Source organism: Aedes albopictus, chromosome 1, assembly GCF_035046485.1.
Source record: "Aedes albopictus strain Foshan chromosome 1, AalbF5, whole genome shotgun sequence".
NCBI lineage: Eukaryota > Metazoa > Arthropoda > Insecta > Diptera > Culicidae > Aedes > Aedes albopictus.
The window spans coordinates 68,509,584-68,536,219 of record NC_085136.1 but is presented as its reverse complement, the minus strand read 5'-3'; the positions used below and the strand labels follow the sequence as shown (position 1 = coordinate 68,536,219).

Here is a 26,636-nt window from a genome sequence, read left to right as displayed (position 1 = left end):
AGGAATGGTTCAATGGAAGAATCATATATGATTATAATCCTGAGGAATTCCTCAAGATATTGCTTCAGGGATTTCTTAACAAATGCCATCATGAATTTGAATTTATCCAGCAGTTTTTCCAGAAATTTCTTTAATATTTTTCTAGGTTATTTTAATGTAGATATTCCAGCAGAAATTACCTTCGGAAAACTTGCAGTAATTCCGTTGGGAAAAGCTTCAGAAATTTCTTCAATAATTCCTCCAGAAGTCTTATTACGAATTTCACCATGCATTCTTTTGAGAATTTCCCCAGTAATTCTTTACAAATATCATCCTTAATTCCACCAGAAATCCGTTTGAGAAGCTCCAGAAAATACTTTAAGAATTTCTCCGGGAATTCTTGCAAAAATTCCAACCAAACTAAGATTCCTTTCCTTGAGGAATACCCTAAGAATTGTTTGGAGAAATTTCTTCGAAAAATCCTTTAATGAATTCCTTCGGAATTATCGGAAAAAAATCTTTGAAAATTTGTAAAGGAATTCCTTCGGAAATTCCAGGAGGAATATATTTGGAAGTTGCTAGAGGAATGCATTCGGAAATTTTTAAAGGAATCAATTAAAAAATAATTTCAGGAATTTATTTCGAAAATCCTTGAGGAATTTTCGGAAATTCCTTGACAAATTCTTCAAAAATTTCTTAAGGAATTCCTTCATTTCTAAAGCTCCTTGAGAAATTCCATAAGACATTCCTTCGAGAGTTCTTCTACGATTTCTTTTAGAAGATTCTTCGGGAATTCCTTGAGGAATTTCTTTGAAATAGATTTAGAATATTCCTTGAAGAACTCCTTCAGAGTTTTCGTGAGGAATTCTTCCGAAAATTCCTTGAGGAATACCTTCGAAAATTCTTGGAGGAATTCATCCGGAAATTTCTGTGAGAATTCCTTCCCAAATTCCTGAAGCAATTCTTTCGAAAATATTGAAAAAAAATCCACTAAAAGTCTCATGAGATGTCCCTTCTGCAATTCCATAAGGAATTTCTTTAAAAATCTTTCAAAACTTCCTTGAAAAATTATTTCAGAAATTCCTGAAGAAATGCTTTTTGTGATTTTTTATTTCCTAGAGGAACTCATTCGGAAATTCTTTGCAGAATTCCTTTAAAAATGCCTTGATAAGGAAAATTCGGAAATTGTTAAAGGAGTTCGTTTGGAAATGTTTTTGACATATGTCTGAAATGTCTTATGGAATACCTTCGGAAATTTCGTGAAGAATTGTTTGATAAGTTCGTTGAGGATTTTTTTCGGTGTTTTTTTATAAATCTTTATGAAACTTCTCAAGGAATTCCAGCGAAAGATCCTTGGGAAGTTTCTTCGGAAATTCCTCAAGAAATTCCTTCAAAAATGTATTGCGGAACTCCTACGAAAACTTGAGAAACTTCTTCAAACATTCCTTCAGAAACACGTTTGGGGATTATGTGAGAAAATCCTAGGGAAATTTTTTGAGGACAACCGTCAAAAATTTTTGGAGGAATTCATTCGGAAATTTTGGAGGTATTTCAAGGCAAATCCATAAGATATTTGTTTGGACATTCCGGGAGGGATTTCTTTGGAAATTCGTAGAGGAATTCCTTCGGAAATTCAGGAGAAAATCCTTTGAAAATTCCAGGAGAAATTCCTTTGAAAATTCCTGGAGGAATTCCTACGGAAATTCCTGGACAAACTCCTCCGGAAACTCATGGAGGAATTCTTCGGGAAAATCCTGGAGGAATTCCCTCGGAAATTCTTGGAGGAATTCCTTCGAGAATTCGTGGAGGATTTCCTTCGAGAATTCCTGGAGGAATTTCTTCGGAAATTCCTGGAGTAATTTCTTCGGAAATACCTGGAGAAATTCCTACCAGAAATTTCTGGAGGAATTCCTTCGGAAATTCATGGAGGAATTCCTTCAGAAAATCCTTGAGCGATTCCTTCGCAAAAGTCCTGTAGGAATTCCTTCTGAAATTTATGGAGGAACTCCTTCGCAAATTCGTGAAGGAATTCCTGGAGAAACTCTTTCGAAAATTCCTGGTGGAATTCCTTCGGACATTCATGACAAATTCCATCGGAAATTCCGGCAGGAAATCCATTGAAAATTCCAGGTGAAATTCCTTTGAAAATCCCTGGAGGAATTCCACCGGAAATTACTGCAGGAATTTCCTCGGAAATTCCAGGAGGAATTCCTTCGGAAATTGCAGGAAGATTGCCTTCGGAAATTCCTGAAGGAATTCCTTCGGAAATTGCAGAAGGAATTTCTTTGAAAATTTCTGGAGGATCTCCTCCAAAAATTCCTGGAGGATTTCCTCCGGAAATTTCTGAAGAAATTCTTCCGGAAATTCATGGAGGAATTTATCAGGAAATTCCTGGAGGAATTCCTTTGAAAATTCGTGGAGGAATTTCTTCAGAAATTCGTTAATGAATTCTTTCGGAAAATTTCTGAAGCAATTCCTTCGGAAATTCATGGAGGAACTCCTTCGGAAAATGCTTTAGGATTTGCTTCGCAAAATTCCTGGAGGAATTACTTCGGAAATTCATGAAGGAATTCCTTCGGCATTTCCTGGAGGAATTCCTCCGGAAATTCCTCGAGGAATTTCTTCGTAAATTCGTGGAGGGATTCCGTCGGAAATTTTCTGGAGGAATTCCTTTGGAAATTCATGTAGGAATTCCTTCGGAAAATTCTTTAGAAATTCCTTCGCAAAATTCCTGGAGGAATTACTTCGGAAATTGCAGGAAGATTTCCTTCGGAAATTCCTGAAGGAATTCCTTCGGAAATTTATGAAGGAATTCCTTCGGAAATTCCAGGATGAATTCCTTCGGAAATTGCAGAAGGAATTTCTTTGAAAATTTCTGGAGGATCTCCTCCAGAAATTCCTGGAGGATTTCCTCCGGAAATTTCTGAAGAAATTCTTCCGGAAATTCATGGAGGAATTTATCAGGAAATTCCTGGAGGAATTCATTTGAAAATTCGTGGAGGAATTTCTTCAGAAATTCGTGAATGAATTCTTTCGGAAAATTTCTGGAGCAATTCCTTCGGAAATTCATGGAGGAACTCCTTCGGAAAATGCTTTAGGATTTCCTTCGCAAAATTCCTGGAGGAATTACTTCGGAAATTCATGGAGGAATTCCTTCGGCATTTCCTGGAGGAATTCCTCCGGAAATTCCTCGAGGAATTTCTTCGTAAATTCGTGGAGGGATTCCGTCGGAAATTTTCTGGAGGAATTCCTTTGGAAATTCATGTAGGAATTCCTTCGGAAAATTCTTTAGAAATTCCTTCGCAAAATTCCTGGAGGGATTCATTCGGACATTCATGGAGGAATTCCTTCGGAAATTCCAGGAGGATATCCTTTAAAAAATCCAAGGGGAATTCCTTTGAATATTCCTAGAAGAATTTGCTCGGAAATTCTTGGAGGAATTTCTTCGGAAATTCGTAGAGGAATTCCGTCGGAAAATTTTCTGGAGGAATTTCTTCGGAAATTCATGGAGGGATTTCTTCGGACATTCATGAAGGAATTCCTTCGGAAATTCTAGGAGAAAATCCTTTGAAAATTCCATGAGGAATTCCCTTTAAAATTCCTAGAAGAATTCCTTCGGAAATTCCTGGAGGAATTACTCCGGAAATTCCTAGAGTAATTCCTCCAGAAATTTGTGGAGGAATTTTTCCGAAATTTCCTGGAGGAATTTCTCCGGAAGTTTCTGGAGGATTTCCCTCGGAAATTCCTGGAGGAATTGCCACGGAAATTCCAGTTAGAATTCTCTCGGAAATACATGGAGGAATTCATTCGGAAAATGCTGAAGGAATTCCTTCGCAAAATTCCTGGTGGAATTACATCGGAAATTCATGGAGAAATTCCTTTGGAAATTTCCAAAGGAATTTCTCCAGGAATTTCCGACAGAATTTCTCCTGGAATTTCTGAAGGAATTCTTCCAAGAATTTCCAAAAAAAATTCCTTCAGGAATTTCCAAAAGAGTTTCTCCAGGAATTTCCGAAGGAATTTCCAAACGAATTCCTCCAGTAGTTTCCAATGGAATTCCTCCGGGAATTTTAAAAGAAATAATTGCTCCCATAGGCGCCAACTTAGGGGGGGCAAGCATGGTTTTGCCCCCCCAATATTTGACGATTTTTCGATTTTCCCATACAAAAAATCAGAAAAACCTGGCTTTGCCCCCCCAATAATTTGACCAAGTTGGCGCGTCTGATTGCTCCACAAATTTCAGAAGGAATGCATCCAAGAGATTCCGGAGGGATTTCTCCAGGAATTTCCGAAGAAATTTCCCTAAGAATTTCCGAAAGAATTCCTGCAGGAATTTCCAAAGGAATTCCTCCATGAATCATCAAACGAATTCGTCCAGCAATTTCCGAAGGAATTCCTCCCCGAATTTCCGAAATAATTCCTCCAGGAATTTTTGAAGGAATACCTAACGGAATTTTTGAAGGAATTCCTAACGGAATTTGTAAAGGAATTCCTCCATGAATTTTCGGAGGAATTCCTCTTGGAATTTCCAAAAATAAAATCTAAAAAGACTTTCCGAAAAAAATTCTCCAGGAATTTCCGAAGGAATACCTGCAGAAATTTCTGAAGGAATTCTTCCAGTAATTTCCGAAGAAATTATTCCAGCAATTTCTGAAGGAATTCCTCCAGGAATTTCCAAAGGAATTCGTCCAGTAATTTCCGAAGGAATTCCTCCAGGAATCATAAAAAGCATTCCTCTAAGAAGTTTAGAATGATTTTTTTCCAGGAATGTCCTAAGGAATTCATCCAAGGATTTTCTGAGGAATTTCTCTATCGATTTCTGAAAGAATTCCTCCAGAAATTTCCGGAGGGTATTCATTCAAGATTTTTCGAGGGAACTCCCCAAGGAATTTCCGAAGGAATTCCTCCAGAAATTTCCGAAGGAATTCCTTCAGGAATTTCCGAACGAATTCCTTCAGGAGTTTCCGAAGTAATTCCTTCAGGAATTTCCGAAGGAATTCTTCCAGGAATTTGCGAAGGGATTCCTCCAAGAATTTTGGAAGGAACTCCTTCTGGATTTTTTTAAGGAATTCCTCCAGGATTTTTTGAAGGAATTGCTTCAGGAATTTCCGAAGCAATTCCTCCCGGAATTTCCGAAAGACTTCCTCCAGGAATTCCTAAAGAAATTCCTTCTGGAATTTCCGAATGAATTCCTCCAGGAATCTCCAAAGGAATTCGTCCAGCAATTTCCGAAGGAATTCCTCCCGGAATTTCTGAAAGAATTCCTCCAGAAATTTCGGAAAGTATTCATCCAAGATTTTTCGAAGGACCTCGCCAAGGAGTTTTCGATGGAATTCCTCCAGTAATTTCCGAACAAAGTCATTCAGGAATTTCCAATGGAATTTCTCCAGAAATTTCCGATTGTGCGAAAGGATTCCTCCAAGAATTTTGGAAGGAATTCCTCAAGGAATTTCCAAAGGAATTCGTCCAGCAATTTCCGAAGGAATTCCTCCTGAAATATCTGAAAGAATTCCTCCAGGAATTTTTTGAAGGAATTACTAATGGAATTTCCGAAGGAATTCCTCCCGGAATTTCCGAAAGAATTCCTTCAGGATTTTCCGAAGGAATTCTGCTAGGAATTTCCGACGGTATTCCTCCAGGAATTTCCAAAAAAAAAATCTAAAAAGAATTTCCGAAAAAAATCCTCCAGGAATTTTTTAAGGAATTCCTCCAGGAATTCCTCCAGTAATTGCCGAAGAAATTATTGCAGGAATTTCCGAAGGAATTCCTCCTGAAATTTCCGAAGGAATTCCTCCAGGAATTCCGCTAGGTATTTCCGAAGGAATTCCTGCAAGAATTTCCAAAAAAAATCCAAAAAGTATTTCCGAAAAAAATCCTCCCGAAATTTCTGGAATAATTCCTCCAGGAATTTCCGAAGGAATTCCTCCTGGAATTTCCGAAGGAATTCCTCCAGGAATTCCGCTAGGTATTTCCGAAGGAATTCCTGCAAGAATTTCAAAAAAAAAATCCAAAAAGTATTTCCGAAAAAAATCCTCCACGACTTTCCGAAGGAATTCCTCCAGGAATTTTCAATGACATTCGTCCAGCAATTTCCGAAGGAATTCCTCCAGGAATTTCCAAAAGCATTCCTCCAGGAAGTTTGGAATTATTTTGTCCAGGAATTTCGTAAGGAATTTACCTAAGAATTTCCTCACGAATTTCTCTATTGATTTCTGAAAGAATTCTTCCAGGAATCTCCGAAGGTATTCATCCAAGATTTTCCCAAGGAACTGCCCAAGGAATTTCCGAAGGAATCCTTCAGGAATTTCCAATGGAATTCGTCCAGCAATTTCCGAAGGAATTCCTTCAGGAATTTCCGATGGAATTCTTCCAGGGATTTGCGAAGGGATTCCTCCAGGAATTTTGGATGGAAATCCGTCAGGAATTTCCAAAGGAATTCCTCCAGGTATTTCCGAAGGAATTCCTGCATACAGTCATAGCACAATTATGGGTCACCCACAGTTATGGGTCAATTCCATTTGAATTGCATGGTGAACTGACTGATTAATAATTGTGACAGAGTGACCCATAATTGTGCAATGACTGCACATTAAAAAAATACGAAGATGCAGGAGAATTTTATTTTTACTAGTCAAAAACAGCTCTGATCATCTAAGTTTTTCGGTTTAGTTAGAATATAGTTGCTCGGTCAGGAGGGGGCACGCCCCCCCCCCCTGCCCCACCCTGGCTACGCCCTTGCAGAAGCACCTTTTGCGTGATGAAGGTTACCCACTTTTATTAAGCCTCTGAACTGAGACTTAAGAAAAGTAGCCGATTTATACAGGAGACAAATAAGGTCCACTGCATCATTGCTACGGTTAGCACAGTAAGGGTAAAATACTGTGGAGGGCGCCCTAATACTCCACAGGCTCCGTTTAGCGGTTAGATTTTTATTAGACCCCCTAGCCATTCATTCCTTGGCACGGTAAGCATATAGCCGCATCACACCATGAATTAGGGGTCACCTGTTAGTGGACTCTTACCACCGGAACTGGCGGTCCGTAGTGTTATTCTTCGCCAATTGAGACAATCGCTACCGACACTACACAGCTATCTAGGCTGATCGAGAAAAGAAGTTAATATTGATGATCAGCTCGAACAGCCGACAATGCAATTGGATAACCCTGAACCGGTCCATCAAACTCTGGCTAAACACTATCACCACACCACTTCCCTTTTTGCACTATTGGAAACCACTAGCAAGGAAGTGCACTTTGGCGCAGAGAGTACGAACTAGAATAGCTGAAGGAAAACAATATTGGCATAGTCTCGTTACTGTTTTTACCCGTGTCGCGTTTGTCGTTATTGCGTTCGCCGTCGGTTGTGTCCCCGTGCTTCGGAACGAAACGACACGCTGCGCGGTGGTAAAATAATAAACGAATAAAATAATAGCAATAAAATGCAATAACAGAGACTATGACACCATACCATCCGCAACGATGATGCGGTTTTGTTGTGCCGTCGTCGTCGACGTCTACGTCGACAACTAACCTAGAGAGGTCGCTTCGATATGGGGAAGAAGTTGAAGTGTGGTAGAGGTGGTGAGGAACTAACATTGTAGTTTGCGGCACGTAGGATAACGATGATATCCATCCTGCTTTGGAGTGTAAAAGTTGTACGCAAAAAGGCTTTCATATATGTGTACCGCATGCATTGTGAGTTTGAGGTCGGACATAGGAAATGGCAGTGCATCGCTTTCGGTAAACTTGCAAAGGGTTTCCGCTGAGCTGGGATATGCATTACGTTACAATCCAGCCTACAAAGTAAATGCGGCGGCTGGTTTTGTGAATGTAACCCAATGCAACCATAAACTCAAATGCTGGTGACCCAGAACATTTTGAAACTGGATGCAATCATATCGGGCATGGCTCATGTGAAAATCGTCAACTAGAAGATGGTATGTAAGGGCGAATCCTAATTTTCCAAAGATTTTTGCAACGAACTTAAAGTTTTCAAATTTTTGAATAGAATCGTTCCATCTAGATCGATGAACATAGGTTGATTGAAAAGTGGAAGTAGCAATAATACAAACAGCTGAATATCTATAACTGCACTATGTATTCTATCTTCTCTATTTTTGTCTATCTTCTTTTTTCTGTTACACAATATCCACCTTCTATCTTTTACGGTTTTTTATACATTACTTTTCTGTCAACGAGCGTCTGATTTTTGTTTTGACAGACGCAGCTCAATTCAGCAAAACTTTTTGCGATGAACTTTAGGTTCACAAACATTGAAAAGAATTATCCCATCTTGATGATAATAAGCCCATTAAAAGGTGGAAGTAGCACTTGAACAAACACCTGAAAAGCTATAACTATCTCCTGTATTTTAACTTCACTCCGGTTTTTTTTCCATCGTCTATTTATATCCTCCATTTTCTGTTTTTCAAATTATCTACCATCTATTTTTTTTTGTTTTTTGAATTTTATATCTCTGCTCTTGCCCTTTCTGTTTTCTGATGAGTATCTGCTATGTGCCAAATGCCAAATGCCTTCATTTCCCTACCGACATAAATCCGCTCGACATCCTACACACCGTCGCCTTCGGAAGAAGTTGTTTTCTCATTTTTCTCTTCTGACACTTCACACAGTCAGTCAGTGAGTTGGACACCGATTTGACTTGAAGTTGTGGATCAACAACGGGGTCGACAGTGCTTACACCATCGTTTCATTAATCCAGAATGATGTTGAAGGGGGGAGGAGCTCGTTGAGCGTGAGACCGGGAAAATATTAATAGCCGACAATTATGACGAACTCGCGCGGGAAAAGAAATGGATCTCAATGTTTCACCATCACCATCATCATCACCGCCGTCGTCATTGTCGTCATCATTCAGTCACAGTTGACGAGACGAGAGTGGGCTGGGCGCGCGTCGGTACCGTACAGCGGAAAGTGTAATCCTTATGGCGGTGCTTTTGTGCTGTTTTAATTACTTGGCGCTCCACTTTTTCCGCATCCACATCCGCTTCTGTGCCGTGCACAGCACACCACCCACTGGGCCGCTGGGAATCTGGTAATTATGTGATCGCGATGTGCTACATAACCTATACTTGTTTCAATAAACACACGGAGTCGGGAGGGGTGAGACCCCACGTACGAATGAGGAAGTGGCATGGAAGCATTTCCGGCAGGAGTTTAGAGAGTTATGCCCCCATGCTATGGTGTGGTGGGAGAAATTTCAGTCCGGAACGAGCGGTGGCACTTTGGAAAGGTGGCATTGTGTCAATTAGTGGAAATTATTGGCTCGTGCGGTACAACATATGCTTCTCGATGAAGCCGTAAAACTCGGATAAAATGCGGAAAATATTAAATTTCAACCGAGCTTATTTATGCAACCGAGTACTCTTAGGGGATATACGCTCGTATTGAAGTTGTTTAGCTGAGTTTTTATTGTCAACTGGGTTGTTGACATGTCCACAAGAAGTTTTAATTGCAAAAGATTGACAAAATACCAAATAAAATTATTCGTTATGAGAGGCAACATGTTTTAGGAGAATCGTGAAAGAGAAGTTCAATGTATATATTGGAAGTTGCCAGAAAAAATTGAAAAATGTCGTAAATTCTAGAGACTGTTGCCAAAACTGCCAGAGGAAGTTGCCAAAACCTCCAGAGGAAGTTGCCATAGTTGCAGAGGAAGTTGCCATTCTTGCAGAGGAAGTTGCCAAAACTTCCAGAGGAAGTTGCCAAAACTTCCAGAGGAAGTTGCCAAACCTTCCAGAGGAAGTTGCCAAAACTTTCAGAGGAAGTTGCCAAAACTCCCAGAGGAAGTTGCCAAAACTTCCAGAGGAAGTTGCAAAAACTTCCAGAGGAAGTTGCAAAAACTTCCAGAGGAAGTTGCAAAAACTTCCAGAGGAAGTTGCCAAAACTTCCAGAGGAAGTTGCCAAAACTTCCAGAGGAAGTTGCCAAAACTTCCAGAGGAAGTTGCCAAAACTTCCAGAGGAAGTTGCCAAAACTTCCAGAGGATGTTGCCAAAACTTCCAGAGGAAGTGGCCAAAACTTCCACAGGAAGTTGCCAAAACTTCCAGAGGAAGTTACCAAAACTTCCAGAGGAAGTTGCCAAAACTTCCAGAGGAAGTTGCCAAAACTTCCAGAGGAAGTTGCCAAAACTTCCAGAGGAAGTTGCCAAAACTTCCAGAGGAAGTTGCCAAAACTTCCAGAGGAAGTTGCCAAAACTTCCAGAGGAAGTTGCCAAAACTTCCAGAGGAAGTTGCCAAAACTTCCGGAGGAAGTTGCCAAAACTTCCGGAGGAAGTTGCCAAAACTTCCGGAGGAAGTTGCCAAAACTTCCGGAGGAAGTTGCCAAAACTTCCAGAGGAAGTTGCCAAAACTTCCAGAGGAAGTTGCCAAAACTTCCAGAGGAAGTTGCCAAAACTTCCAGAGGAAGTTGCCAAAACTTCCAGAGGAAGTTGCCAAAACTTCCAGAGGAAGTTGCCAAAACTTCCGGAGGAAGTTGCCAAAACTTCCAGAGGAAGTTGCCAAGACTTCCAGAGGAAGTTGCCATACTTGCAGAGGAAGTTGCCATTCTTGCAGAGGAAGTTACCGAAACTTCCAGAGGAAGTTGCCAAAACTTCCAGAGGAAGTTGCCAAAACTTCCAGAGGAAGTTGCCAAAACTTCCAGAGGAAGTTGCCAAAACTCCCAGAGGAAGTTGCCAAAACTTCCAGAGGAAGTTGCCAAAACTTCCAGAGGAAGTTGCCAAAACTTCCAGAGGAAGTTGCCAAAACTTCCAGAGGAAGTTGCCAAAACTTCCAGAGGAAGTTGCCAAAACTTCCAGAGGAAGTTGCCAAAACTTCCAGAGGAAGTTGCCAAAACTTCCAGAGGAAGTTGCCAAAACTTCCAGAGGAAGTTGCCAAAACTTCCAGAGGAAGTTGCCAAAACTTCCAGAGGAAGTTGCCAAAACTTCCAGAGGAAGTTGCCAAAACTTCCAGAGGAAGTTGCCAAAACTTCCAGAGGAAGTTGCCAAAACTTCCAGAGGAAGTTTCCAAAACTTCCAGAGGAAGTTTCAAAAACTTCCAGAGGAAGTTTCTAAAACTTCCAGAGGAAGCTTCTAAAACTTCCAGAGGAAGTTGCCAAAACTTCCAGAGGAAGTTGCCAAACTGCCAGAAGAAGGAGAAGGAAAGGGAAGCTACCTAAACATTCTGTGAGACGTTGCCTAAGCTTTTTGAGAGACGTTGACCGAACTTCCTAAGGAAAGTTGACCAAACTTCTGTAAAGAAATTGTCCAAATTTTCTCATGAAGTTCAAAACTTCCACAGGACAGATGAAGTTGTCAAAACTTCTAGGGCAAGTTGCCAATACTTCCAGAGGAACTTGTTCAAGCTTCCACAAGGAAGTTGTCCCTACTTACATTAATAAATTGTGCAAGTTTCCTCAATGAAGTTGTTCAAACTTCTGCAGGGAAGTTGACGATGCCTAAACCTCTGTAGTGAAGTTCACCAAATTTCTTCTGGAAAGTTGCCGAGTCGTCTATCTAACATATATCTTCCGTAAAGAAGTTGTCCAAACTTCCTCAGAGACGTTGTCCAAACTTCTTAAAGAAGTTATCAGAACTTCCTCAGGAAAACTGTTCAAACTACTATAGAGAAAGTCCAACCTTCCTCATGGAAGTTATTTAAACATCCTCGAAAAAGTTGTCCAAACTTCCTCAGAACAACTCCTTTGGAAGTTGTTCAATCTTCCATTGGGAAATGTCCAAACTCCCACAGAGAAGTTGTCCAAACTTTCTCAGAGATGTTGTCTAAACTTCCACGAGTTGTTTTCCGCAGGGAAGTTGTCCAAGCTTCAACAGGAAATTCGTCCAAACTTCCGCAGGAAAGTTATACGAGCTTTCACATGGAAGTTGAGATAGTAGCAAGTGCGCGTATCTCTTTTCTAGTGAGTGTTCCCTTCCTTGTATTAAAGAGTTACTAAAATACCAAATCTTCCGTGAAGAGCAGTAATGTCAAAACTACAATTTTGAACAGAAGACACCCAGTTTACAATGATGATAAATCACCGCACCGTTTTGTCATTCCAACACTTGGAAAACCACAACAGTGAACCACGGCGAAGAGGGTACCAATACGTAATAGCGCTCAAAGTACCCTCCTATCTCTTTACCGCAACGACATGGCGGCGGGCGAAAGTTTCGTAACACAGCAGCTCAGCAACGAGAAAGACGACTGTTGACGTGACAAAATCTCATCAATCAACTGATCGCATTACGTTGGTCGTTCGGTGTTCGCCAGTCGTCTTCGTCGTCGTCGTCGTCCTCGCCAGCATCTAGTGCTCCTTCTACTGTTGGGGATAGTTGTTGGTGACAGCAACAACAGATCGATGAATTAGTAATAAAATCACTTAGATTGCTATCAAACACCGGTTCGAAAGACAGAGCGGTGCAAAGCCGAAATGTTTGGCTGGGACCAGTGGTTCCCAACTATGAATCTATCGATAGTTCTATATACACATCACTCGCATCGCAAAACTTAAGATCAGTTCTGTCTTATTTATTCAAAAACTATCGAACAACTGAAATTTACGAACATTAAAAGACAATTTTGAGTGGGATTCGAACCTCACCCATTAAGAAAAAAATCATGCGCCTCTGCGATCTTGACCATTTTAGAAAGTTAATTCTGAAGAGATTATCTTGAAAATCGTCCAACATTTCAACTCGAATGATGTTTGTCATCGTTCTCATGGACCATCCAAAGAAGTTTGAGAACTTGAATCAGTTTTTTATTACATCCTCAGAGGCTATTTCGAGACCGACACTAAGATTTGCCGGCAAATCTATTTACGTCAACCATCAAAGGGCTTCCGTTTCGGAAAACAATTCCCAACCCATCCGGGGAAAAAACAAAAATAAGTGTCTACCGTCGCGTCAGTAAATGCCATTCCACTTCCACCAGAAGAACCAGAATGCCACCCCAATCGCGTCCGTAGTTTTGGGGGCTGTTTGGTGGAATCCAACTCGCAGAAGGAGGACACAGTAAGAGTCATGAAAAAAAGAGGTGACGATAAAAACGACGAACTAGTTAGAGACGAGCAGGCGATATGATGGCATCTTTATGGCCCTTGTTGCGTGCTCGAGCTCGTGCTGCCACGTGATGGATGGCACGTCGCGTCGACACAGACGTAAGGTAATGAAGTTCTTGGGGGTGGGAGGATTTATCTTTCGGAGGATGGTGGGATTTGAGAACCAAGTTTTTTTATTCAAAAAAAAAACAAAAGTAAACTAAAACAGAACAGAAGACAGAAGACAGAAGACAGAAGACAGAAGACAGAAGACAGAAGACAGAAGACAGAAGACAGAAGACAGAAGACAGAAGACAGAAGACAGAAGACAGAAGACAGAAGACAGAAGACAGAAGACAGATGACAGAAGACAGAAGACAGAAGACAGATGACAGAAGACAGAAGACAGAAGACAGAAGACAGAAGACAGAAGACAGAAGACAGAAGACAGAAGACAGAAGACAGAAGACAGAAGACAGAAGACAGAAGACAGAAGACAGAAGACAGAAGACAGAAGACAGAAGACAGAAGACAGAAGACAGAAGACAGAAGACAGAAGACAGAAGACAGAAGACAGAAGACAGAAGACAGAAGACAGAAGACAGAAGACAGAAGACAGAAGACAGAAGACAGAAGACAGAAGACAGAAGACAGAAGACAGAAGACAGAAGACAGAAGACAGAAGACAGAAGACAGAAGACAGAAGACAGAAGACAGAAGACAGAAGACAGAAGACAGAAGACAGAAGACAGAAGACAGAAGACAGAAGACAGAAGACAGAAGACAGAAGACAGAAGACAGTAGACAGTAGACAGTAGACAGTAGACAGTAGACAGAAGACAGAAGACAGAAGACAGAAGACAGAAGACAGAAGACAGAAGACAGAAGACAGAAGACAGAAGACAGAAGACAGAAGACAGAAGACAGAAGACAGAAGACAGAAGACAGAAGACAGAAGACAGAAGACAGAAGACAGAAGACAGAAGACAGAAGACAGAAGACAGAAGACAGAAGACAGAAGACAGAAGACAGAAGACAGAAGACAGAAGACAGAAGACAGAAGACAGAACACAGAAGACAGAAGATAGAAGACAGAAGATAGGAGACAGACGACAGAAGACAGAAGACAGAAGACAGAAGACAGAAGACAGAAGACAGAAAACAGAAAACAGAAGACAGAAGACAGAAGACAGATAACAGAAGACAGAAGACAAAACAGACAACAGAAAACAAAGATAAATGATGATGTACAGAAAACAGAAGTAAGAAGGCATGAAACAAACAGCAGAAGGTAGATAGCAGAAGACAGATGAAAGAAGACAAACGAAAACAGAAGGAAGAAGGCCAAATGAAGAAAAAAAGGTAGGAAATAAACGATAGAAAATAGGTTGAGATAATAAAATGTCGGGAAATGGAATTCAGAAGACAAAAGAGAGTTTTGGATATTGCTTGTGAATATTTGTGAAGTATCTGCGCCCCCTTTTTGGTAAAAAAGCTTGTTTTTGAAATTGATATTAAAAAAAACTCCTGTTTGATATTGCAAATTTTTTATCCCAAATATAAAAAAATCACCAATTCTGAGTTTTTGAAGTGCGCTCCTATGCATGCAAAAAAAAAACTATGATATTGGGACTCTGAGAAATTCATTCCGAATATCTTTCAAAGAAATAAAATACACTGAAAATTTCCGGAGATTTCTCCAGATATTCCTCGTACATATATGTTCAGAAATTTCCCCACAAATACTTTCAGAAAATACTGCAGAGATTTTTTCAAAAGCGCTTCCGGTTTTTTTTTTTCGGAAAATCTTCCAAAAAAATCCTTCAGAAATTTTTCCACAGTTTTTTGGAAATACCCCCGAGAATCCCTTTAGAAAATACCCCAGGAATAATCCCTTTCTTTCAGAATTTTATTAAGGGAGTCCTGCGGAAATTGCACTAGACATTTATAAGGAAACTCCTCAAAATATTCCTATCGAAAAGGTTGTTCTTTTCAGAATATCTTCCAGAAATTCATTCAGAAATTTCTCAAGGGATTCTTTCAATAAATCTTTCGGGGATTCATTATGAAATTTCCACCAGGGATTCCTTAAAAAATCGTCTTTGGGTTCCTTCAGGAATTTCACTTTGGCTTCGTTTAGGAAAGCTTCCTTGGATTATTTCAGAGTTTCTCCAAGAATTTCTTTAAAAAATCCCCTGCATTTTTTCGGAAATTCGTCCTGAGATCGATCCAGAAAGTTCTCCAAGAATTCGTTTAGAAAAAAAAAATCCGTAAATTTCCTCAGCAATTCCTCCATGATTTTATTAGCAAATCCTGCTCGAAGTTCTTCAGAAATACTTCCAGTGATTCCTTCAAAACATCTTCCACGGATTTATTTTTTGAAATTAACCCAAAAATTGCTTTAGTAACTCCACCTAGAATTTCTACACAAATTCTTCCAGGAATTTCCATATAAAATCATTCATAGATTCGTTTAGAAAACTTTCCATGGATTCATTCAAGAAATTCTCCATGGGTTGTTTTTGTGAATCCTAAAAGGGCTTTTTTGGAAATTTCAAAAATTGATTCCTTATACATTTCCACCATGAATTGTATATGATCTGTCAGAAATTTCTCCAGGGATGCTTTCAAAAAATCTTTCGGGGATTCATTCTGAAAATTCCAATAGAGATTCCTTAAAATTTCCTCTTGGGGTTCCTTCAGAAATTTCACTAGGGATTGTTCTAGGAAAGCTTCCAAAGGGATTGTTTCAGAATTTTCTCCAAGAATTTCTTCAAAAATTCATCTGCAGTTTTTTTTTTCGGGAATTTGTTTTGAGATCGATCCAGAAACTTCACCAAGAATTCGTTTAGAAAACATTCCGTAAATTTCCTTAGCAATGCCTCCATGATTCAATTAGCAAATCCTTCTCGGATTTCTTCAGAAATACTTCCAGTGATTCCTTCAAAACATCTTCCGGGGATTTTTTTTTGGAAATTCTTTCAAAAACTGCTTCAGTAACTCCACCTGGAATTTCTACAGAAATTTTTCCAGGAATTTTCTTATAAAATCATTCATCGACTCGTTTAGAAATTTCTCGAAAGTTTATTTAATTTTTCACAGTGATTTCTTAGGAAAATTTTACAGAGAATATTAAAAAATCCTGGGTTTTTTATGAAATATTGTACAAAAAATTTGCAGTTGCAGAAATACATAAAAAATCTTCCAAAAACTCATCTCAGAAAAACATGGATCACTTCAAAAACTTCTCCAGGGATACTGTAAGAAATTCTGATTTTAAATAAGTATTCCACTATAAAACTTTTTATGGGCTACCTCAGAAATTCCTTTCAGGATTGTTTAAAAAAAAACCCATCCGAAGATACTTTCTTGAATGTTTCACAGATTCCTTACGATATTCTCCAAACCTTTTTTTTCAATTCTTCCAGATTCTTTGAAAAAATCCGTCAGAAATTCACCTCAGAACTTCTTCAAAGGTTGCCTCTAGAGATTGCCCCTTAAATGTCTCTAAGAATTAATTTAGAAAACCTTCCATAAATTTATTTCAACATTGCTGCATGGCTTCCTGTACAAATTCCTCAAGGAATTTTTCAGAAAATCTTCCCCCGAATCGTACAGACATTTTTCCACCTGTGGTTTCTTCAGAGTTTAACCATGATTTCCGCAGAAATTTATAGTGATTCCTTCAAACATTTGTCTGAGGAATTTTTTTTCCAGAAATATTTGCATCCAGATGCGTAAGAAAATAAAATTTCTCCTCCCAACTATGAAGAATCGCCAATTCTTACCTTTTGTGTGTTTTTCGACGTCTTGCACTCCCATACGTGCAAATAACTGTGATATTGGGATATTTTCAGAAACTCATTCTCATTTCTTAAAAAAAAAAATAGATTTTCGGATTTTTTCTTAGGAAATGCGGCCATGAATTCATACAGAAATTCCGCCAGGATTTCTGACATAATTTCTTCGAGGAGTTCCTGCAGAAATTGCCCCAGAGATTTATACAGACATTTTCCCAGAGGTTTCTTTAAAATATTATTTAAAAATTCTTCCACGATTTTTTTTTTTTTAAATCTTTCCGAAATTCCTTGAGAAAATTCCCTAAACTAACTTGGATTTTTTTTTCAATAAGTTCTCCATCCTTCTTAAAATCCTACAGACTTTCTGAAATTATTTTCGGAGCTCCTTCAGGTATTTTACTAGGGATTATTTTAAGGAAAGCTTCCTTGGATTGCATCAAAAATTTCTCCAAGAATTTATTCCAGTTGCCTCTGCATTTTTTTTTTCAAGAAATTCGTGTAGAGATCCACCCAAAAACTTCTCCATGGTTTTTTTTTTTATCCCTTAGAAATTCATCTAGATATAATTTATGTTTTTTTTTTTAAGAAAATCCTCCAGGGATTCTTCCTCGGATCTCTTCAGAAGTTCTTCCAGTGATTCCTACAAAATATCTTCCAGGGATTCTGTGAGAAATGCATCCACGGACTGTTTTAGTAACGCCACCGAAAATTTCCTCAGAAATTCTTCCAGGAATTTTCTTATGAAATCTTCCATTAAATCCTATGAAAAATTCTACAATGTTTCCCTTCAATTTTTTTGGAGATTTCTTAGGAAATTGTTTCAAATATTATTGAAGTATTTTTTTCATCCCACATTGTAGACAAAATTTGCTGTCATAGGAATCCATAGAAAATCCCCCAAAAATACATTTCAGAAAAACATGGATTTTTTCATAAACTTCTTCAGGGATACTTTGGGTTTGCTAAAAATTCTCCCGGATTTTTTTTTCAGAAAGTGCTTCAAAATTTCCTTCAGGTATACCTCTAAGGATTCTTCCCAAAGTAATTTACTAGAAAACCTTTCATGTACTCCCCCAGAAATTCCTACATTGCCAAATATTCCTACTTTTGTTAAATGTTTCAGAGATTCCTTCAGAATTTTCTTTAAAAATTCTTCCCGAATACCTTTGAGAAATTCCTTCAGAGAATCATTCACAAAATTTATCCGAAGTTCGATCCAAAATTCTCTATAAATTCCGTCAGAAATGCCTACAAAGATTCGTCCAGGAATATCTCTGAGGATTTTTTTAGAAAACTGTTCATGAATTCATTCCAAAATTGCTACATGGCTGCATTATTCTGAAATTCCTCCAATGATTTTACAGAAAATCTTTCATATTTTTTTCTAATTTCTTCACAATGTATTCCAAGAATTCTGTCGCAAATTCGCCAGCAGTTCCTTCAGATTTTTTTTTCCATGTATTCCGCAGAAATTCATAGAAAAAATTTCAACCGTAAATTCCCTAGATAATCCTTGATTTTATTTTCAGAAGAAAGTAAGTAAGTATTCAGAGATTACTCCAAGGATTCTTTATGAAAACCCTACAGAGGTTTTTTCAAAAAATCTCCAAATATTCCGTTATTAAAATTTTCATCGATTCCCAACAAGGTTTCTCTAGGGATTCTTCTGGTAAATCTGCAAAGAATTCTTCCAGGGATTCGGAAATTTTCACCAGATATTCTACAATTCTTCCTAAGCTTTTCAATGGAATATAAGTACGTGTAAATATACTGTTATATTGGGAATCTTTAACGAATTCCTTCAAAAGTTTTCAGTCAGAAATTCTTCCAGGGATTCCAAGATTTCTTTTCACGGATTTATCCAGAAATGTCTTTTGAAAATCCTACAAGGGTTTGTTCAGAAATTTCTCCTGATATTCCAAAACTTTCATCGATTTGCTCCAGGGTTTCTATCAAAAAAAAAAACATTCGGGATATTCCTTTAGAATTTATCTAAGAGTGCTTTCAAGAATTTCCTTGGGAATTATTTTCGAAAAGCTCTCTCTAACAGTTTGTTTCGGTAAATTCCCAAAGGATTGCTTCCAAAATTCCACTACAGTTTTTTTTTCAGAAACTGTTTTTTTTTTTCTTAGAAAATCCTCTACAGTGTCTCAAGAAACTTTTAGAAAATCCTCCTCGGATCTCTCCAGAAGCTCTTCCAGCAATTTCTTCATCTTCCAGGGACTCATCAGGAAATTCTTCCAGGAACTCCTTCAGTAGAACCAACTTGAATTCCCCCAGCATTTCTTCCTGGGATTATCTTATAAAATCTTTCATAGATTCCCTGGAAAAAAATGCCCCAAAGTTTTCTTTTTTTTTCAGAAACTTCTGAAAGAAATTTTCCATGAATAATTGAAAAATTCGTCTTGTGGATTTCCAGGGATACTTCTAGAAATTCTAGCATGAACAGCTGAAGAAACTCTCCCTCAATTTCTTCAAAAATACCTCCAGAGTTTCTTTCAGAAATATTCCTGACAATTCCTTCACAAATTTCCCAAAGTTCTACTCAAGAAAACCATTATTTAACTTCATCAAAAGTTCCTTCATGGATGTTTTTTTCAGAAATCCAACAGGTGATGCTTTCGCAAAATGATCGACGGATTCCCTCAGTAGTTTTCCACCAAAATTTCCTTTTATTTTTATTTTCCTTTATTAATTTCTATTCTTCCAAAGAATGTTGTTATAAATTCTTCAGGGATAGCTCCCAAGATATTTTCAAAAAAAAAATTCCACGTACTCTGTCAGGAAATCTTTCATAAATTTCCCCAGAAACGAATTCGAACAGAAATTCCTTTAAAAGATCATCGAAGAATAGATCCTCGAAGGGATATTAACAGAAGTTCATCCATATGTTTCTCCAAATAGTCCTTCATGAATTGCTTCAGAAATACGTTCAGAAATTTTATAAAGGGACTTCTCCAGTGTTTCTTCTAAAAATATCTTAAAAGGTTATTTCAGGAATTCTTAAGGAGTTTTTTCAGTATTTCCTCAGGAATTTATTCAAGAAATCCTTTTTCTATTTCTTCTGGAATTTCTCTTGGGTTACTTCAGAAATTCCTCCAGGGGCCCTTTCAAGAATTCTACCAGAGATTTCTACAAGAATTCGACAAGAGATTTTTTCAGAAATTCCTCCACGGGTTCATTTAAAATTTCCTTCAGAAATCAACTAAGAAGTTTCCACATGGATTCCTTTCAGAATATCTCCAGCAACTGCTGTAGCATTCCTAGATTTTCCTCAGGAATTTCAACGGGGGTTTGAACAGAAATTTTTCCATGGATTTTTTAGAAATTCCTATATGGACTTTCCTTATTCCAAAAATCTATTTGGAGACACTTTCGCTTAATATCTCACTTATTTTTTTCAAAAAATTCTCCAATGTTTGTTTAATCCGAAATTGTTATATGGCAGCCTTTGAAAATTCCTCCAGGAATTTTCCAAAAAATCGTCCACTGAATCCCAGGAAATGCTTAATAAAATCTTCCAAGGATTCTTTGAAAAATCCGCCTGTGGCTCCTCCAGAAATATTTTCATGTATTCCTGCAAAAATTCGTAGAGATTGTTTGAGAAATTTTTCTTGCTATTCTTAAAAGTATTTTCTTAGAAATACCTCCAGGACTGTCGCCATGATATTTCCAAACATTTCTCCACAGAATCGTTCAGGAATTCATTCAGATTTGTTTTCCAGAAATGTTTCCTTGAAATTTCTAGAAAAATTTCTAAAGGAACTTATTTCGAAATGTATAAAGAGATATTAGTAAAAATATTTACAGTTTCTCCTGATATTCCTCCAGGGATTACTTCAGAAATACGCCCTGAAATTTTATGAAGGGATTTCTCCAGGAGTTCTTCTGAAAATATTTCATGTGAGTTTCTTCATTTTTTTTTCAGAAAATCCTCTTTTGATTTCTTCTGGAATTTCCCTTGGGTTCCATCAGATATTCCTCCAGATATTTTTCAGAAATTCCTCCAGAAGATAATTAAAAAATTCCTTCTGATATCCATTCAGAAATTTCTACAGGTTTTTTTTTAATCACCAGCAACTTCTTCTGGGTTCCTAAGATGTTTTCAGAAATTTCAACAGGGATTTCAACAGAGATTTCGTTACAAATTCTTCCATGTATATTTATAGAAATTACTACAGGGTTTCCTATAAAAAAAAATCATCCAGAAATAATTTTATATTATTGTTCAGAGATTCCTTGAAAAATCCTTCAAGGACGGCAAAGAGAAGACAGAATTCTCTGATGATTTTCTGAGGAAATATTTTCAATGGATTTCCCAGAAGAGTTTTGGGAAGAATATACAGAGGAAGTTTCAGGAAAAAAAAATGCTAAGAGGTTTCCGGAGGAACTCTTAGAGAAGTTCCAAGAATATTTCTACATCGCGGAGAAACTTTTTTGAAAAGTCTTTATATAATTCTCATATAATTGGCTGAAATGACTCAAATTCCAAAGAAACTCTGTGGCAAATTCCCAGAGAAATTTCCAGAAGAAATACCAGAGAAATTCGAAGAGAAGTTCCAATAAAGCATTCCTTGAGGAATTTCCAGAAGAATTTCTAAATAAAATTTCTAATATATTACAAGAAAATTTTTCGGAAGAATTTCCACAGGAATTCTCTGGTGAACTTCCAATGAAATGTCAAGAAAAAAATCGAGAAGAATTTTCAAAGGTATTTCCAGAGAAGCTCTGAGAGGATTTCCCAAGAATTTCCGAAACAAATTTTGAGAAGAATTTCTAAAAAAAACATTACAGAATAATTCTCTAATGAATTTCACAGAGAAAATCTGAGGACAAACAATTATCTCGTGAATTTGCAAATTTTCTGAGAGCACTTTCCAAAGATTTGGAGAATAACCGGATGAATTTCTAATGGAACTTAAGAAAGAATTTCCAAAAAAAATTCTTGAGATAAATTCCCAGAGAAATTTGCACAGAAACTTGTAGAAGAACTTCCAGTGGAATTCTCAGAAGAATTCCCATAGAAGTTGAGAGGATTTTCAAAAGATTTCCAAAAGGATTTTCCAGAGAAATTTCGAAGAGAATATGAAGAATAGTTTCCAGAGGAATTTGAATGCGCATTTCCAGAATAAAAATTAGGGAAAATCACAGAAAATTTTCAAAATAAAATGTCAGAAGAATGCACTACAATTCCTGAGTTTCCAGAAAAATTATCAAGATAGTTTCCTGACAAATTTTCAGAGTAGCTTCAGGAAGATTTTCAAAAGATTTCCCAGGGAAATTTCCAGAAGAATTCCCAGAGAAATTTCAAGATCAGCTTTGAGAGATTTCCTAGAGAATATTTCATAGAATTTCCAGAAAAAAAAATCAGATGGGAATACCTCTAAATTTTCAGAGAAGTTCCACGAAAAGATCCAACAGGATTTCCTAAGAATTTCCCAAATAAATTTCCTTAAAAATTTCCAAATTCAGATGAATTTGCTGAAAAAAAACAGAGAAAATCATTGATAATTTTCTAAATAAATTTACTGAAGAATTTACTGGAGAAACTCTCAGGGAAGTTTCCTGAAGAGTTTCCTGAGGAATTTTTAGCGAAATTTGATGATCATTTTCAATGATTTTCCTAGAGGATTTTTCAGAAGACTTTCTTGAGAAATTTTTAGACTAACTTCCCTAAGATTTTTTAGATTACTCCTAAAGAATTTTCCAGAGCAATTTCACCGGAATTCGCTAGTGAATTTCTAGAAAAAAAAAAGATTCCAGTGGAGTTTTCAGATAAGTTCCAAGGATTCACCAGAGAAATTTCCAGAAGAATGTCTAGAAGAATTATCAAGAAAGTTTCCTGACAAATTTTCAGAGTAGCTTCAGGAAGATTTCCAAACGATTTCCCAGAGAAATTTCCAGAACTCCCAAAGAAATTTAGAGATCAGTTTTCCGAAAAAGTTTTGAAGGATTTCCTAGAGAATATTTCAGAGAATTTGCTAGTGAATTTCCAGAAAAAAAAATCAGATGAAAATTCCTCTAACTTTTTAGAAAATTTCCACGAAGAGATCCAAAAGGATTTCCAAAGAATTTTCCAAATAAATTTCCTTAAGAATTTCCAAAGAAATACTTCTGGGGAAAAACCTTATGAGAAATTAAAGTAATTCCCAGAGTATTGTCTAGAGAAACCTCTAGAGGAGCTTCCAGAGAACTTTCCTGAAGAATTTCCAGAGAAATTTGCAGATGGTTTTCCAGAAAAATTTTCAGAGGAACTCCCAGATGAATCCCCAGAGAAGCTTTTGGAAGGGAAGTTCCAAAAGAATTTCTGAAAGTTTTTCGAAGGAATTCCATCAGGAATTTCCAGTAGAATATAGAGAAGAATTTAAAGAGGAATTTCCAAAGACAATTCCAGATGAATTTGCTGAAAAAACAGAGAAAATCGTTGATAATTTTCTAAAAAAAATTACTGGTGAATTTCTAGAGAAACTTCCAGAGGAATCTTCAGAAGACTTTCTAGAGAAATTTCAAGACTAACTTCCCTCAGATTTTTCCCTAAGACTAACTTTCCTAAGAAGGAGTAATCCTACAGAGTTTTCCAGAGCAATTTGCACCGGAATTCGCTAGTAAATTTCTAGAAAAAAATTCCAGCGGAGTTTTCAGATAGGATTTACCTGAGAAATTTCCAGAAGAATTTCTAAAGGAATACTTTTGCGATAAAAATAGAATTCTCGGAGACGGTTTCTGAGAGGAATCTCCAGAGGATTTTTCACATTAACTTCCAGACAATCTTTCTGCGGAATTTCTTAAACAATCTTCAAATGAATTTCGAAAGTAATATCTTGAGGAATCTCCAGAGGAATTTCCAGAGGAATTCTCAAAGAAGTGATTAAAGGTTACGGATTTCAGTCGTTGAAGGAATAACTCAAAAACGGATTCATAAGTTTCCACCTGACGTTTCGGTGTCATTTATTGTGCCTTTTTCGAGAAATCCGTGGACAACGGTTCGCTTATGTTAGTGTTATGCATGCTAGTCCCATCAGCATATAAAAAATAGAAAACAAAAAAAAAATTAAGGCAGAGGTATGAAAATAAAAGTGAAACATTCCTCCTGTCTGCTCGCTTGTTACTATTCTAGTTAGAAGGGCGCCACTTGTCGATGGTACTTCACTAAAGGTCAGTCTTTAATAATTACCACTAACGATTAGCAACTATCGCTTCATCAAGAGCACTTCCATCACACAGAATGCCTCTCATTCCACTCCATCGCAAATATGAGCTTTGAGTAAACCACATTCATCGATCATGAGATTCAATAAAGCGTTTCCATCACCGATCAACCGCTCGACTGACTCCATCTCACTCACTCACCCCCCTTCAAAGAGGATTGTTATTTTGTGAAGGATTGGTAATTCAATATTATTCATAAGTTCAGCTCATGCATGCGGCACCACAACATCTACAATTCAGATGTATTCCTCCATGGGGCAGTTTCCTCTCCCCATGAATTCCCGTGGTAGGTACATACAACATTGTTGCATTTTATATGGGCACACATGTCAAACAATATGGCTGTCAATCAAATGTAATATTTTGCCACCGCATGCCAGGTCGGAATGCTCTAGGTCTCTTTGGATTGCATATATCTACACATGTTTGGAGAATCCGGTCGTTTGTCGCTCCAAATGCCACTATGAATGGGGAAAAAAGTATTTTATTGGTTTGTTATGCCGCAGTGAGAATGGAATTTGCTAGGACGAGTCGTTTGCCCTCGTGAAAATGAGACATTGGGTGGTAAATGTGGTGTAATTTTCTGTTTCATACGTTGATGTGGCTTGATTTTTTAAAATTGTAGTTTTAAGAAGCTTTTATATAGGGTTAATGAATGTTCACCCACTTAATTACTTGCTAATTTACTTAAATGTTTACTTTGGCTTTATCTTTTTTTTTTTTTTTAATTTTTAATATTTTTCATTGTTTTTTTATTATTTTTCATTTTTTAACTTTTGTCCTTTAGTCTTATTTTTTAACTTTTTTACTATACATATTGTGTATTTCCATCCGCATTTCTTTCATTAAATCATTTAGGTAATGTTTTCCATCGTCTTTTTGTAAGTCTTTAAACTTTAGAGGTGTACATTTTTCAAAAATCTCCAAATATTGAAGAAGCGGAAAAAAAGAAATCTCAGAGATTTCACTTTCTGTAGTAGAAATGCTATCAAATCATATATTTTTCAATAAGTGGAAAGTTTTTCTGTTCTCAATTGTGATTGCATTACTAAAACTTATTTATTTCAATAATGTACTCAATATTTTTGTTGCTTTTAAATTTTCGTTAATTTTTTATTTTGTTTTATTTTTATTTTTGCTTTTTTAAATTTTTTGTTTTCAATTTACTTTTATAACCCCCAAACGGCAGGTTGCAAGACCGTTTCTTCCCAAAAAGAGGTTTCAGATATAAAACAATAGTCATATTTCCATCAGTCTTAGTAAATGGTAAACAAATGCAAAACTTAACCTAAACGAATTCACCCAAAACAAAAACAAAAATTAGGGAAGACCAACAAATTCATCACTGACTCACCTGTGCACCACTCGCTGCTTCTGCAGGTAGTCCAATGCGGAACCGATTTCACACACCAGTAAGGCAACGCTGGCTTCCGAAAACTCCACCTGCAGGCGAAAGGATTCCAAGAAACGGCGATTTGGAGGAGTTTTGATTTTTTTTTAACAGCTTACCTGATGATTTAGGTGATATCGCAAATCGCCTCCGGCCAGCAAATCACACACCATAAACAGGTCCTCCTCATCTGGAAGTACAAGAAAGACAAAGGGGAGATGACGCATTAGTAATAAGGCCGTTACAAATATTAATTTCACTTTTTGTCCCACCACTCTTTGGCAGGTCGAGGGGGCGGGATAAAAACAATAAAGCATTTAATCTGGAAAATCCTTCTCCTGAGAAGATCCTCCTCCTGAGGAGATCCTCCTCCTGACGAGATCCTCCTCCTGAGGAGATCCTCCTCCTGAGGAGATCCTCCTCCTGAGGAGATCCTCCTCCTGAGGAGATCCTCCTCCTGAGGAGATCCTCCTTCTGAGGAGATCATTCTCCTGAGGAGATCGTCCCAGAGAACATCCTCCTGAGGAGATCCTCCTCGTCCTAAGGAGATCCTCCTCGTCCTGAGTAGATCCTCTTCGTCCTGAGGAGATCCTCTTCGTCCTGAGGAGATCCTGCTCGTCCTGAGAAGATCCTCCTCGTCCTGAGGAGATCCTCCTCGTCCTGAGGAGATCCTCCTCGTCCTGAGGAGATCCTCCTCGTCCTGAGGAGATCCTCCTCGTCCTGAGGAGATCCTCCTCGTCCTGAGGAGATCCTCCTCGTCCTGAGGAGATCCTCCTCGTCCTGAGGAGATCCTCCTCGTCCTGAGGAGATCCTCCTCGTCCTGAGGAGATCCTCCTCGTCCTGAGGAGATCCTCCTCCTGATGAGATACTCCTGAGGAGATCCTTTTTGATTCCTAGAAGACCGCAGGAAGATTTTGGGCAAAATTCATTGAAAGAATTGTAGTAGTTTTATTTTATGCATCCACCATCCACCGAAAAACAAAATAAAAGAATTCTTGAAATGAATAAAGATTACTGTGAAGGAACCTCTGCAGCAGTCTTCAAAGAAATTTCTGTAATTAATTCGGCATAAATCTCTTAGGGAATATTATTGAAACTCCTTGACGACCATGACATTGTTTCAGTAATGAATTGTTAAAAAGCAGTTCCGCTGAACACAGCTATCCTTTCTACTTCAATAACTATATCTCCTAACAGCATCGGAATGCCAATCCAAAGTAAAT

General features: G+C 37.8%; 1 protein-coding gene across 1 annotated transcript in view; it reads right to left on the bottom strand.

The window, feature by feature from the left end:
* Positions 1-26,636, bottom strand: part of LOC109401821 (serine/threonine-protein kinase 32A) — a 551,348-nt gene that overhangs the window by 201,902 nt on the left and 322,810 nt on the right. Inside the window, exons 5-6 of the mRNA XM_062844769.1 lie at positions 25,533-25,603; positions 25,378-25,466 (exon numbers count right to left, since the gene is read on the bottom strand). Coding sequence (XP_062700753.1) covers positions 25,378-25,466; positions 25,533-25,603 — 160 coding nt within the window. The remainder of the gene's footprint in view (positions 1-25,377; positions 25,467-25,532; positions 25,604-26,636) is intronic.